The 15,573-nt window shown below is 35.6% G+C and overlaps 1 protein-coding gene across 1 annotated transcript; it reads left to right on the top strand.

Annotated features, from left to right (window-relative positions):
* The first annotated feature begins 675 nt into the window (after positions 1 to 675).
* On the top strand, positions 676 to 15,382 carry LOC123715454 (regulator of G-protein signaling 7). Its single transcript, XM_045670462.1, has 17 exons — positions 676 to 954; positions 1,046 to 1,131; positions 1,857 to 2,013; positions 2,333 to 2,419; positions 3,090 to 3,250; positions 4,205 to 4,263; positions 4,406 to 4,548; positions 5,158 to 5,238; positions 6,350 to 6,463; positions 6,964 to 7,045; positions 7,861 to 8,005; positions 8,989 to 9,102; positions 9,542 to 9,670; positions 10,493 to 10,621; positions 11,603 to 11,666; positions 11,929 to 12,021; positions 12,386 to 15,382. The coding sequence occupies exons 2-17, from the start codon at positions 1,070 to 1,072 to the stop codon at positions 12,449 to 12,451; spliced, it is 1,686 nt and encodes a 561-aa protein (XP_045526418.1). The 5' UTR covers positions 676 to 954; positions 1,046 to 1,069; the 3' UTR covers positions 12,452 to 15,382.
* The last annotated feature ends 191 nt before the right edge of the window (positions 15,383 to 15,573 follow it).

Below are 15,573 nucleotides of genomic sequence, written 5' to 3'. Positions count from 1 at the left end.
TGGATGTTAATTCTACATAAAGGGACTATAAATATTCTGTACGAGATAAATATTTATGCAAAAATGCCGTCCAGCCTTATGTAAAGACATTCCAACGATACGACTTGATATAATGTTGTTTATGAATGCAGGAACTATTTTATAATAGTAGTTATAATATAGATTTTATGTAAATAATAGTGGATTTTATAAGTTAGTAAACTTTTTTATCTGAGTAATAAATATCAATAAAGGAATTGGCTTCTTTAAAAAAACATAAGCCTATTTTTAAAAAGTAACGGCCTGTTGAATTTTTGAATATAAGTGCTGCCATCTTTTGACAATACAACTTAACGTTGTGCAAACGAAATAGTTACAAACCCTTTTTAAATATTCCTATATCCTCTATTATATTAGAAAAGTATATAAAGCGAGCCTAAAAATAGATCAACTGTTCGATTCGATCACTTCATAACATGCGCTTATCAAACCTAATATAATGCGACAAAATACACAGACGCTACACATGGAGGAAGATCATTCATAAATCCATTCTTCGCAATTTATCTGCTTAGCCATCTTTCCTCTAACCTCTCGTTTTACCGTGTAAAAAGGTATAGGCTATCTCTCTTACGCAAGGCACAGTTTTCTCACTATCGTTCAAAAAGTGCATTTGATTAATGGCTACTTGAAATTTTGACATTTCGCCGTGCACTGATACGAAATCGAATACGAAAATTTACGTTTTTCGCGTATTTTTCTCGTAATTTTTGAATGAAAAGCGAACGCTAGTTTTCGTTTCCATTATTTATATCGAAGTTGGTTTTGAGATGTGAATTTTAAGTGTTTATCTGAAGAAAAACCACCATAACTATTCAAGCGAAAGATTAATTTGTTGCTTCGTTTGTTTTTCTAATTAAAAAACTATGAGTGCCCCGAGGGATTGTGCTTTTTGTTTTTCACAATTTGTTTGTGGTTAGTGACCTTGTGCAATGAATCTCAATACAAAAAAATAAGAAATTATTTAATATTTCACTATGAAAGAACAATAATAAGTTTTTCTCAGGAATTTATAAGTGAATGTGTTAAAATGGTTACGATGAATTCAAATGAGAAGACGGCTCAGAAGGCCTGTCAGCAGGGACCTTCCAAGTAGGTTCAATAATTCTTTACTATAAAAACCAGCTACATATGCACCAATCAGCTGCCTATTGATAATTTCTCGCAAATCTTTAAACTTACTCTTATTTCTTATTCTAACTCTGTTTACCTCAGTCTTTAACATTCACGATTTTTTTATGATGATGATAGCATCTTAGTACATTTAATAACAAATTATGTACACCTTATTTTATAATTAGGTGTAAGAACTTTGGCATAAGCTCCCAACTTTTAAAAATATATAATACAGAAGTTTTCGTAATTTTTAGTTTTATGACAAGCTAAGTTGTGTACAGATTTTTTTTAGAAACACAGTTTTTTATCCCTGAATCCATTGGCTCTTAAGCCCAAAAGCATCTTATGCTTAGGATTTCATTACATAGGTGATGCTTATAGCTCTAGATAAATATTTAAAATATAAATATCTATCTATTAGATGTTGAATAGTAGTTTTTGTTTAGGTTTTCAATCACAAAATGGTATAACTTTCTAACTGTCTTCTAAATAATTAATTGAACATCTTAAAAAATACATATCACATTGTTAACATCCTTCATTGGGTTTTTTATGGTAATAAAAAAATGTTATATATGTTATATGTTTATATAGCTTCTTTGTTTTCAATATTTCTATTATCTATATTAATAAGTCAATTTTCCTTTTATTTTTAATAATATTAATATTATTAATTGGGAAAAAATATCTATGATTTACAGAGAGGTGGCAAAATCGGGTAAAGATGATAAGGAAAATGAGAAGAAAGACAAGAAAGACAGAGAGAGCATGATTGCTAACATGCCACCCAGTGTTCAGGCACTGATGGCTACAGTACCTTCACCAGAAGAATCGCCTAACTATCTGGCGTATAAGAAGGTAATCTTGCTGTGTACATGCTCTGGGCTCGTGCATTTTTATTTTTAATTCCCTTTGAATTCCCTAATTGCCATCTTTTCATAAAATCTGATAAAGGGCCAGGTGCTGATTGCAGATGGACAAACTTAAAAAGAGAGAAAGAAAAAAAGCTAGCTTCGAATACTTTGTGGCTTTAGTTGTTAACACAGATACAACCTTGTTGTTGATTTGCTTCCCGGTGAAACAATAATTAGTAATTACATGAATGAAACTGCATTTAATGAAACTCATGTTCAATTATTGAAACTTAATAATTTACAATTATAAATTTAATGTATAGATGGAAGCAATAATTGAGAAAATGCAGGATGAAAACACTGGGGTGCCTGTTCGTACTGTCAAGAGCTTTATGAGTAAAATACCATCGGTAAGTAATATAAAATATATAAAGTCAGTTGCTTGAAATCCAGACCAGATTCACTGTATTAAAACCAGTCTCAATTTAAATTAATAACAATTAAAAGAAAATCATTGTAAGTGCCTATCTGATACCTAATTCGATGTTTTGCTAGTAATTTTTTGCTTACTAATAAAATCTTAAATTGGAAGCGTATATTTTTTATTATTTATTGTTAAAAAATAAATCAATGGCGCTACAAACTATTTAGGCCTGGGCTTCGAATTTCTATTTCATGATCATTTGTTAATCTAATAGACAAGTAGGTGATCCATCTGTGACGCACGCCGTTGACTTTTTGGGTCTAAGGCAAGCAGGTTTCCTCACGATGATTTCCTTTGTCGTTTGAGTGAATGTTAAATGGGCACATAGAAAGAAAGTCCATTGGTGGACAGCCGGGGATCGATCCACCTTAGGGATAGCCACGCTGAAGCCACTAGGCCAACACTGCTGTAATTTAATTTTTTGTTACATTTATTTTTAACATAATAGTCATGAGAAATGATAGCTTGCAACATATACTGTAGATATAGCAGTATATATGATGTGGTAAATGAATTAATTAATTCCGTATACAAAGATAAAAATTGTCAGCTCCTTCTCTGTGGTGTATAGTTCAATGGCAGATAAATATTTTCAGGTTTTCACTGGCTCGGAACTGGTGGCATGGTTGACCCGACACCTCAATCTTGAAGACGCGTGGGAGGCTCTGCACCTGTCTCATCTATTGGCGGCTCATGGCTACTTATTTCCTATAGACGATCATTGCCTCACAGTAAAAAATGATAATACTTATTATAGGTAAGATTATTTTATATATATATATATATATATATATATATGTCGCAGCCAACTAGCTTAATCAGCCGTTCAATCAACAGCCTAGCCTAAAACCTATCATATCAGTTGTTCCTAAGTTTGTGTCACATTTATTTAAGCCTAGAATTGTATTTTCTAGATATAAGTATACATTGTTTTACTAGGACATTTTAATAAATTATTAAGTCGAATGACTTCAAATTATTCCCCTTATAATGGTAAATTTTTATTTACTGGCAATACTAATATTCATGACAGCGACGCTATTATGTAATCTCTATGATTCCGACTAAAGGACTCTGTATCCACGGTTGTGGAATAAAAATAAAATGATGTAAAATAAAACAATGACGACATCGCTCTTACCGACCAAGAAAAGTATGTGGCACTGTAACATAACTTTAAGCAGGCGTCACCTACCGAATTACAATTTTAAATAATTTATTTTGTGATAAAAATAATAATAATATGCAAGAATATATTACAAGAAAGTGGTACAATAGTAAGTTCGCATATTCTGCCACGCACATTGGCACGCAAATTTGTCTTTAAAGGAGTTTTACATTTTATATTAGGGAGCATTCAGGTATTCCGTAACGAGTTTGGGGGGGGGGACCTCTTCTAAAATGTTACGATGCGGGGCGGGGATTGAATTACGCGTTGTTAATATTATTTTCCACTTTCTAGTACTTTACACCACATAATGGTAAGTTTTAGGTATAAAGAGTCACTGGGGGTGGTCACGAAACGTTTTACTATTCTATACAGAAACGTTACGGTGTGTCTCATGGGGGGGGGGGGGGGGCAAGAATCTCCATAAATTGCGTGACGTAATACTTGAACGCTCCCTTATTAGTCATATGAATTGTATACAAATATGATGATGTAATACTTAGTGTAGATGACTTATTATGATATGTATAACTTATTTATCAGGTTCCAAACGCCGTACTTTTGGCCATCAAATCAATGGGAGCCTGAAAATACGGATTACGGTATGTGTACAATCTTTTCATATTTTTGCTTGCATCTTTCGATGTTATCACAACGCCCATGGACAGTCACCAAAGGCTTAAGCATCGGTGTTGTCAGCTTCAGAATCGGTACACTTGACTCTAATTGAAGTTCTCGTTTTAGCGGTATACCTCTGCAAGCGAACTATGCAGAACAAGGCGCGTTTAGAACTAGCTGATTATGAGGCAGAGTCTTTGGCGAGATTACAGAAGATGTTCAGCAGGAAATGGGAGTTTATATTCATGCAGGCAGAGGCCCAGAGCAAAGTAAGGACATGATTTGTTTAAGTAGTGTGGAATCATTTTCCACCTTAGACGCCCAATGATCCCCTACGGGTTAAGTCCTGGGTAATTAAGCCAGCCCAGCTACTTCTAGAAGCTCAGAACTTTCCTGGTCATTTCGCTGGCTCCACGGAGCGATATGGATAAAAAAATATTGTTATACCGCATATCGAACCTGGGTCCTTTGCTATATATAATAACACTAAATCTCAAAAGACGTGGAAGAATGCAAATATGCTGATAGTAAATTGAAAATTTATTTTATAGCATGGTTCTCTTTTTATCGGTGAGATGAACAGTCTCCAATATAATTTTTCGTGGGAATCGAACTTGGGTTTTGGCTTTTATTAAACGTAATGATACAAATTTTTCTTGTCCGCTCTACGCCCTTGACTTGCGGACTGATAGTCAATGTAAATTTAGAACTAATTTAACAGCTTTTCTGTTGACGTTCATGAGTCTACTTGGTTACCTATATGAAGAAACTTAGTTTGAGTTTAATAAATTAATTCAAAAGGAATTTAACCACATTGGAATTAATTTTTATTTCATCGGGTATCACACTTATAAGCATTTATATTCAATAATTTTCAGGTTGATAAGAAAAGGGATAAGTTGGAGAGGAAAGTACTGGACAGCCAGGAGAGGGCGTTCTGGGATCTTCATAGACCTATGGTGAGTTCAAAATGGCTTACTTGAGAAGAAAAAAATGTATTTTGGGTATGCGCGTGACTTGTCATATATATGCCATATTTGTTCTGAGTGTTGAATTAGACTAAAAGTGAGGGTAGACCGGTAGCAAGTTTTTAATTTCCGAAAAGGCCGCAACGCACTTGCGCCAGTGGGAGTGTCCAGGAGCGGTGAGATGAGTTATAATATATTAAACTTAAAACTGGTTCTGGAGAGTATATTTTCTAAAGTTTGAGATTAATTTAAGAAAAGATTGTCTCTTACGATACGAAGTAGAAGATGGACTATTGCCATGTTCTTTGGAATAGAGTAGAAAAGAGAGAATGAGTCGCTGTTGCGTTTTTAGTTATAGTATTTTGCAAGTCACCAGGCGATAACAAACACGTCTCTCATAATGGACTTCGGACGTCAAGCGGAACACATAACCTAAAAATAAAATTTGTATTATGTTTTCTAAGATGTCCGAGGTCCAAACAAACTCTTCCTGGTTCTCTTATTATGAGACACAGTGAACAAGAATTCTGGTGGCTTGCTTTAGCACATTAAGAAGTTAGATCCAGTTTCAAAGGTTGGGTACTGGCCAGCCAGTGATAGAAAAGGTTCGGATACTAGCGATTTGGGCGAAAACAGAATGTACTCTCTTAATGGACCTCGAACGTCTTAGGAAATATGATACAAATTTTATTTTTAGGTAAACATTTGATATCATTCCCCTTGATTCAAGGCTGAAAATTATTTATAGATAGTATATATTCAGATCTAAGTCCGACCACCAAGTGGCACCAGTTCACGAGTCTCGAGAACTCTCTAGTCTCGAGAGTTAGGTCGCTCATGTCTGATCGTGATCGTTCCCCAGGTTTTCAGCGCCTAACAGTTTCGAGGACAACGAGGCTTTCACTCGATGGGTCTATCTGGTTTGTGGACGGCCACGTAATGTTTTGCCTTCTATGTTACCACGATCAGTTTCACCAAGTTCTCATCGCCTCTGCGCGTTGTTCATGAGTGGCAAATAAGAATTTAGTTCATCTAAGTTCCGCACGGAAACTACTTTAATAAAATTCGAAAAAAACGAATTAATAAAATTCGTATTTTCTAGCCGGGATGTGTGAACACAACGGAATTGGATCCAAAGAAACTATCAAGAATTAACGCGTTAAAGGAAAGACGGCTTCAGCAATGCAGAGACATCATTACGCAGCACAATTTGAAGGTTTGTACTTGGGGTATGGGGCAAAAGTGTGTATAGAGGTTGGTTTTAAAAACATTGACACTTCGAGCAGTCTTTAGTAGTTTCCGTTTGCGACTCTTAACTCTTGTAGGTGGCATTAAGTCACTTCTATGGTGAATATTTTATATTTATTTTTACTTTCAAACATCACACATGTTACAAGACAATCAGACACTTATAAAAATATATAAAGAATATACACGTGCGAAAATGACACAAGAACTTAAGAAGGCGCCAGACCAGAAACTTTTTCACAATCGAGTGTTGAAGCCGTATGGGTCTGCCAAGCATCGTGAGGAAACCTACTTGCAAACCTAGATGCAAAAATTCGATGGACAGGCACAAAAGGCTGATCAATACTTACATATTAAGGAAATTGGTCACAAAAGAAATACTACCCAGACAAAAATTGATCTAGATTGATACAATATTACAGACTTTGCGTTAAGATATTCACATTTTATAAATTTTGACTTTTACAGAACAACCCAATAGTAACAATCACGAACCCTCAAGAAAGCGAAGAGGCCATACAGAAAAATTCTGAGGCCGTTAAGGAAAATGGTGAGTTACTGTTATTACTAATTCGATTGACTTGACTATTTTAGACAGCTTAGGGCCAACTCAGTTTTGACTTGACTATTTTAGACAGCTTAGGGCCAACTCAGATTTGACTTGACTATTTTAGACAGCTTAATTGGAACGTAAGATCTTTAAATTTTGTTAAACGTCTAAGTTACAATGTGTTTATTAAAAGTCTTAACTAACCAAAGTCACTCATCGTAGATTTGATTTTATCTATGTGATGCTTGAAAAACAATAAATAAGTATTGATGACTTCAATTCAATTATTGTGTATAATTAAAAACACAATACAATATAAATTCTTCGATACAAAAAAAAACAAAGAAAACTTTTCTTTTTATTCAATCATAGCGAGTATTTAGTCAAAGTTAATTGAATTACAGCACTGCTACTAGCGATTTTACTAAACTTTGTATATTTAACGAGTTATTTAAATAAAAAGTATTTACTTAATTTTTGTTCCGCGCTACAAAATTCCGTCTCACCTCACCGCAAACTTTAGGTATACGTTTATTTCACTAGTCACTAGAGCGGGTGAAATAATGAATGTTTCTAGCCTAATGCGCGCCCTTAAGACATAAATTTTGCGCTAGTGAACCGTTAGAACGTAGTTAAGACAAATCGTACTATAAAAATGTTGTCGAAAAATTGTATGATCACTATAATCGTTGTATTGCTCTCCAAAGCTAAAAAAAATTGTAATGCCACTGATTTATTTTTATTTAGATATTTAAAGGCATATTATAGTTAGGAACATTAGGAATCGGTTTGATTTTTTTAAATTTTAATTTCAGGCGAATCATCCCACTCTGAACTGGCAACACTAGAAGGTGACAAACCGAGTATTGAAGCTCAGATTGAAGCAGCTAAACGACAAGTTACGGTTTTGAAGGCGCGACTCGAGAGGCGAAATGTCCGCGTCAGTAAGGTTGCAGAAATGTAAGTAAATATATATCTCCAATAACTACAGGTACCGCCAAACATCTTGAACAAATGTCCTTGCCTGCGCAGAAGCGATTTTTAGGTATCACTGGGAAGGGGTGGAGAGTGAAGTGTCGATCGCGTGATTGGTAAATCAGTTGACGTTTGTGTCCCGTGCCGATGCGTAAACTTTCCCCCACTCCCTTGATTAATGCTCAAGAAGTTTGCCGGTATCTGTACGAATTTTTACCAAAGCACGTTCACCATTTCACCCGTATCACCGCAACGTCCGTAGTACCACAACTGAGCGTTTTTTAAGACAGTTTCTGCTGCCACCACTAAGTGGATCCAACTGCCCACTAAAGTATTACCGAACAGGACATTTTTTTGGGGATCTAGCGAACTGTTAATGGACTCCCAGTGAGGGATCTTCCCACAACAACCAATTGTTAAAAAAACAGCATCCTCAATAAGGGCGCCAACGCACCCACTAAAGTAGGCTGGTTTGCCGTTATCCAAAAAAAAGGTTCTATTGAATTGCTTTACAGATAAGAAAAAAAAATATTAAAAAATGACTATTTGGACTCCGATGTGTTACGTCTTTCTTAGTACGGGTATTAGGAATCGCTTATATGTCGAGGCCTATTTTATTCGGCCCTTTACAAATATGTATTTTTGTTTACATGAGATACTTAATATATACGAACGAGATACTAGGTTTATTTTGATATTTATCTTTAACACCCTTTGAACTGGTTAAACGCGCTAATTTTACGAATTTTAGACGGTAATTGGTTAAATAATTACAAACCCTCATACTTAATAGACTTCAAATAATTTGTACGCGACTTCGGCAAAGTAAGCGAATTCGCTCGACGAGTACTGCGTGTAGTGGTGTTTGATTTTTTTGAATGATGACCTACTATGTACAGAGTTTTTTTTAAATCTAGGTACAGGTGCTATAGATATAGTTTTAATCGCATCGAATTATTTAATCACAGATTCATATCTTACTGCGAGCAATATGCCGAGTACGACGCCTTCCTGACTCCACCGGAATGGCCCAATCCATGGATAAGCGATACAACGGAACTGTGGGATCAAGAGAAACAATGGTATTTATTGTATAAAATAATAAATAAATTATAAGTATAAATTGTAAAAATGGGGATTTTTATATAATATTGTTATGGCAAATAACATTCAATTGCCTACACATACACAACACTGACTTTCGAGTTTCTTGTTAATAATATGGCAACACTTGCACTTAGGTTTTTTTTTAAATATGGCAACACTTGCGCTTGGGTTTCTTGGAAAAATATGGCAACACTTGCGCTTGGGTTTCTTGGAAAAATATGGCAACACTTGCGCTTGAGTTTCTTTAAAAAAATATGACAACAATTCATTACATTGTGATTTTTATAGTGGCAACACTTAATGTTAGACTTTTATCTTATGATTTGTAATTCAAATATATTTAATGCTTGTTTTCGTAACTAAAGTAAGTTTAGTAATTAAGATTTTTTTCTATAAATGATGTATTTATTTCAGTAAAGAACCGTTACCCCTCCGTCGCGTCAGACGCTGGTCGTTCAACCTTCGGGAACTGCTCCGTGATCCTCCAGGGAGGGACCACTTCGCGAAGTTCCTCAACAAGGAATTCAGTGGCGAAAATCTCAAGTCAGTCAATACTTAATTCGTATTAAGTTTAGATTATTTGCAAGAAATAAATAAATATTATTATTATGTTAGGAGGTTATTGAGTCTTGGCCTAGTGACTTCAGCGCGTGACTCTCATTTCTGAGGTCGTAGGTTCGATCCCCGGCTGTGCACCAATGCACTTTCTATGCGCGTTAACATCAAACAGTCAAAATCGTGAGAATCGTAACATCGAACAGGAAACATCGTGAGAAAACCCGATTGCCATAGACACAAAAAGTCGACGGCGTGTGTCAGGCACATGTGATAACCTACTTGCCTGTTAGATTGACAAATTATGAAACAGATACAGACATCTGAGGCCCAGTCCTAGAAAGGTTGTATATATATATGAATGGTACACTAACGAAAATCTCGTAGACAGTCAGAACAGAACACACGTCATACAAAAAACACATTATTATTGGCGCCGGAACAACGAAGACTGCAGCATCTCACGCCTGAAGACATGGAGATTGCCATAAATTCTCTTTCACACACCCAAACAATACACACACATCAGTTGTTTTTGAGTGCTTTGAATCACAAAGATTTCATGCTTTAATTCAATAGACATCATCTTCGGACCCATGCTGTTGTGTAATTGTAAGCCAACTTATCGGAAATTCTTCGAAAACGAGGGAAAAGCAAACAGAGGTCTATTCTGAGGTGGAGAAACTGTGGGTGTAGTGTCCTCGTATCTCTTTTTGTGTATTTGTACCACTGTATCTCTTTTTGTGTATTTGTACCACTGTATCTCTTTTTGTATATCGGTACCACTGTATCTCTTTTGGTGTATTGCAGCTTCTGGTTGGCCGTGCAAGAGTTGAAGGCGCTCCCGATATGTCGCGTGGCCTCTCGGGCTCGGGACATTTGGAAGGAATTTCTCGACTCCAACGCACCTTCGCCCGTCAATATTGATGCTGCGAGCAGGTAATGTGATACGGTGATGTTACCATTTTATGGCCATATATTTCTGTATGGTAACATTTAGATAGAAAAATAGGTTTATGGAATGGAAATGAGAGCGTTAAGAAACAGTGTGATAGGATGCGTCTACTGGAACTGTGTGGGTTAAAAGATACGAAAGGGTATGGAGGGTGGTGTGACCATGGAGATTGGAGGGTACTAGTTAAAAGTACACATAACCTGCGAGCATGCAAGTCGATGAAGCGGGAGAGGTATGCCAGTACCGTTGCAAGTGGAAATCCGTGGCCTCTGTCTACTTCTTTGTGAAAAAGGCATGAAGAGAGTTCTGGCGGAGGGGGTGGCGGTGGAGTAGTAACTCTCTGTTTAAAGCTGGGTGTCAACTGGCTTAGATTGCATTAGGGGTTGCAACGCTGGATTAACAAAACTCTAACTGGACTATCGAAGAGTTCGTAAATCTAATTGACCTTATGTTATTGAACATTATCGGAAAGGAGAATATTAAAATACAATTGATGAGTTGGAAAAAGTAAAGGAATCATTTTGGCTTCAAGTGTGCGATCATTGCTAATATTTGGTTTACGCTTCTAATTATTAACTACAATATGTATATTTTTTCTAATCACTCGTTGTCGTTACTTCCTTCAGTACAATTGATTGGAACCCCTTTTCGGGTAAAGGCCTCCTGCAGCTTTTTCCAAATCTGATACATGGATTTTCTTTATCTTCTATACTACATAATTATCTAACCCCCATGCTTGCAGTAAATGTAAAATTAGAAGCATTTAATGTTTTTTTTTTGACGTGCATAAGTGTACATTGTGTTACCTATATGAAAAAATGAGTTTTGACTTTGACTATACAAAACCCTAGATATCTCTCTCAATCGCAGCGAAAACACAATTCAGCAGAACGAGACAAAAGAGTGCAATTAAACATTGTTATTAAAAAAAAGTCTTAGCAAATAAAATATTATGTGTTTTACAGGGAACTAACTCGCGTGAGAGTGGAGTCTGGCAAACCGGATAGATATTGCTTTGATCAGGCGCAGGTAAGCGAAATTTTATGGGGTAAATGTTCTCTCACTACCACCCAGTCACTCTCTCTAACTCATACTCACACACTCACACTCTCTCACTCACAATCACACTATACCTCTTTTCCACCTTTCTCCAATGGCACTGTGTTTACTGTGTCATCGGATGTTAAGTGATACCGCCGCCCATGGACACTGACATTGCCAGGAGGCAAGTGCGTTGCCGGTTTAAGAATAGAATATGTATATCTACTAAATTTTCCGTTTTGTCTTTCAGGCTCACGTGTACCATTTAATGAAGTCTGACAGCTACTCAAGATACCTCCGCTCGGATATGTATAAGGACATATTGAATGGATCAAAGAAAAAGGTATGTACCTATGTAAACCTGTGGCTATCTCTCTCTTCAGTCAGGTGTCTGATCGTGGTCAGCACACACCTGGAGCGCACAATCTGTTTCCACCGGTTTCTGTTCAGCTCCTTTTTTATAACTGTCTACAGTTTTGAGGACTTGGAAAGCCGTGTTTGTTTTGTCTAAGGCAAGCCAGTTTTCTCACCGTTCGCTATTGTTAAATGCGTAAATAGATAGTCCATTGGTGCACAGCCGCGTATCGCACCTGCGACCCCAAAGCTTTGATTGGATCCACTGAGTTCACTATTTCACACTCTACGTGTATATTTAACGATAGAGGCCATCCAGAGGATATATATTTAAAAAAAAACTTTTTTTTCAGACGTCCGTGAAAGGTATTCGATCCATTGTCTCGTTCACTGGAAGGAAGGAAACGTCTGCTAATTAATGAGTTGAAAATTTAACCTAAAATCCGGATTATACTAAGTTGGAATTGCTAATGTGATTTCTGTTTGGCGCTGTCGAGATTCTACAAAGCTTTCATTGGGAGGAGTTTGGCGGCATGTGTCAAATATCAGTGTCAAGTCTAAGAGGTATAGTTGTAGTCAATTGTCATCGGACTGATCTGGGATTTATGGAATGATATCGCGGCTATTTTAGCGAAAAAGCAATATTAAACATTTGATGTCTTCTGTCGATTTTCAAACAATATTATATTATTTTGAAATGTATCTTCAGTATAAACTCTTTAACGACACACAGGGGTCACGCATTTTGCCGTCACAATAAGTTGTCGTTAAATGGAGAGAAGAAAAATTTGTATTAGAAAAAAAATTCATACTAGTGTTAGTAATTACATCAAAAACAAACTTTTGCTGTACCAGTATTTTTTGTATTTCTTCGTGATAAAGCACGTGCTAGTAATCCCAATTTGTAAACAAATAACTGATTTTTCAGAAAGTTGGGTACGTATGGTGCCGACTTAAAAAGTATTTAATACGCAATTGTCGTTATTAAGAGTGGGTTTAATGTAGAGTGTGCTATGTAGAGTGTATTATTGTATGGAAGACAAGCTAAACTAATGGATTTCGTCGTTAAATTCATGGAGTTAACACTGTATTTTCAAATACTTGACGGAAGAGAAAATGAGATTTTGAAACCAATTTTAATTAGGAAAACGTTTGGTAGTGTTGCCATGATTTAAAAATTATAATAATCTGTGCCCATAGAATATTTTAGTCGTTGAAACAAATATTATTAGACATTTGAGTTCACTAAATTTTATTATTCTATTCTCTATTAAAAAATGCACGTCTAATAAACCTCCTTCCTTAACGTTCTAATAAGGCACCTGTGTAGTAGTGAACGGCTAAAAATAGGTTCTAAAGGACGGCTACGGTAATTTGTAAATTAAAAAATTAATTCACGGTTAAGTCACAAGTAGAACGCGTAGAGCGTGTCAAAATATTTATTACGTATTCGTCAAATTACTTTAATATTAAAAGTGTAAATAACGAGTGTTGTCCCAGTGGCTTCGGCGAGAGACTCTCATCCCTGAGGTCGTAGGTTTGATCCCTGGGTGTGCACCAATGTACGTTCTTTGTGCGCTTTTAACACTCGCTCTATCGATGCAGAAATATATCGTGAGGAAACCTGCTTGCCTTAGAACCAAAAAGTCGACGGCGTATGTCAGACTCAGGATGCTGATCACCTACATGCCAATTACATTGATCATGAAATAGACAGAAATCTTAGGCCCAGACCTAAAAAAAGCTGTAGCGCCACACTGTCTTATATTATAAATAACAAGACGGTAAGAGCGTACAAGAAATGACTACGAAGCCCTGTTCCTGTGTCCCTACTCGTCCAGAATCAGCAAGCACCCATCTCCACTTGCTCTGACTTAACAGTTCTTTCGTGTCGGAGAGTGTGAAACGTTTGAGTTTACCGTGATTTAAAAACATAGTGTTTTTTTGTCCTTTTTTTTGCGGCTAGAATTTTTCCCTTGAATTAAGACCGCTTACTTACCGGGACTGTTATATATATGGCTATACATTTTAATCAATATTGTTTTTATACGTAGCCAGCGACGTCGTCATGACATCTCGGTAAGTTAGAAGCCTCACCAACTCCGTGGTGCACCAGCTCCGCCTTAAAAACTTTTACCAAAGATTTCTTGGTTGTATATTTTCCAAAAATAGGTGTAAAATTCCTTTTAATTTTAAAAGGCGAATGACTTTCGTATGTCAAATTTTGACATATCCGAGTCACACTTAGCGCTGTCTCGCTGTATGAGGGATTTGAGTAGTCCCTAACTGAGCGTTAGTAGAGTTTGAATCTCTTAATGTTAATGATACTGATCTTAGATTAAAGAGAAAATATCTCTACTAAATGGATTTTAATAAATTAATTAAAATCAATTTACTTATTTCTGATGTTATTTAAACCAAAGTTTATAAGACTGTCCAGTTTTTACTGCATTTTATATGTTTTTTTATTAGTTGTACTACGCACATAGTTCGTGGAATTTTACGTTACTCATTTATAGAAATAATTATTTTATTATTGGTCTCTAGAAAGAGACACTCGAACTTCGGCATCGTTCTATCTTTACGTTAAATGGAAATCTGTTTTCCAGCTTGTTGAAGCAGAAGTTACAAAATACTTCTGAAACTCTTAACGATGGATCTTATGTGTTATGTGTGTAGTGCCCCTAAATCTAGTTTCACAATAAGTAGCGCAATGTCTATGTTTGGTCTCCAAAAAGATGTTTTTAAAAGTCAGATTTTCAATTTTTTTTTAATGAAACATTTGTTTACGCTAATTAATTACATTTCTATATAAAACGCGTTTATAAAAGTTTTTCACTATTTGTTAAATGAAAAACCGTTTGTTCGGTGTTATATATTCTAGTCTAGTAATCTTCCATGACTTAAGTATGGTTAGCAAAATAATTTGATAAGAAATGGTACCTACGATTGTCAGATTACAAATACAATAAGTATATAATAACTGTTTTCTGTGAATGTTTTATTATTTACACGATGACGACAGCGAGATGAGCTATATGGTCATTATAACGTTTAAAAACCTCTTACAAACTTTGACAGCTGTCAACGTCAAACGATTGTTCTTTATCGGTGATTTTGAAGTTGGTTTTGTTGATGTAGGTAAAAGTTTTCGTTTTAATAATGCGTATGTTTAATTTAAACAATAATCATCATTTGTATATTGTCTTCTGATTTATCGCGGTTTGTTTAAAGTTGTTGTTTTCAAATTGTTTTGCTGACTGTACAATTGTGTAGTAATAAGTGTTCCATGTATAGAATTAGTAACTTAGTCATTTTGATGTTTCTTTTTCTCTTTAATATTGGGTAGAGAAGAAATAATACATTCAATTAAATGAGAAATGTGTTTTATTTACCTTTTTATTTCATTAGTGTTACGTCGTCTGCCTATGTCATAAGGATAATTCACACACTTAAATGGAATGGCGGTCTTTGGAACTACTGAACCGGGAAATTTGTGATTGTATACCTTAAAATTTTAAGTATTGCAGTAATCAAGCAA

The sequence above is a fragment of the Pieris brassicae genome, chromosome 10, assembly GCF_905147105.1.
Source record: "Pieris brassicae chromosome 10, ilPieBrab1.1, whole genome shotgun sequence".
Taxonomy (NCBI): Eukaryota; Metazoa; Arthropoda; class Insecta; order Lepidoptera; family Pieridae; genus Pieris; species Pieris brassicae.
The sequence above is the reverse complement of the archived record's forward strand: the minus strand, read 5'-3'. Positions and strand labels throughout refer to the sequence as shown.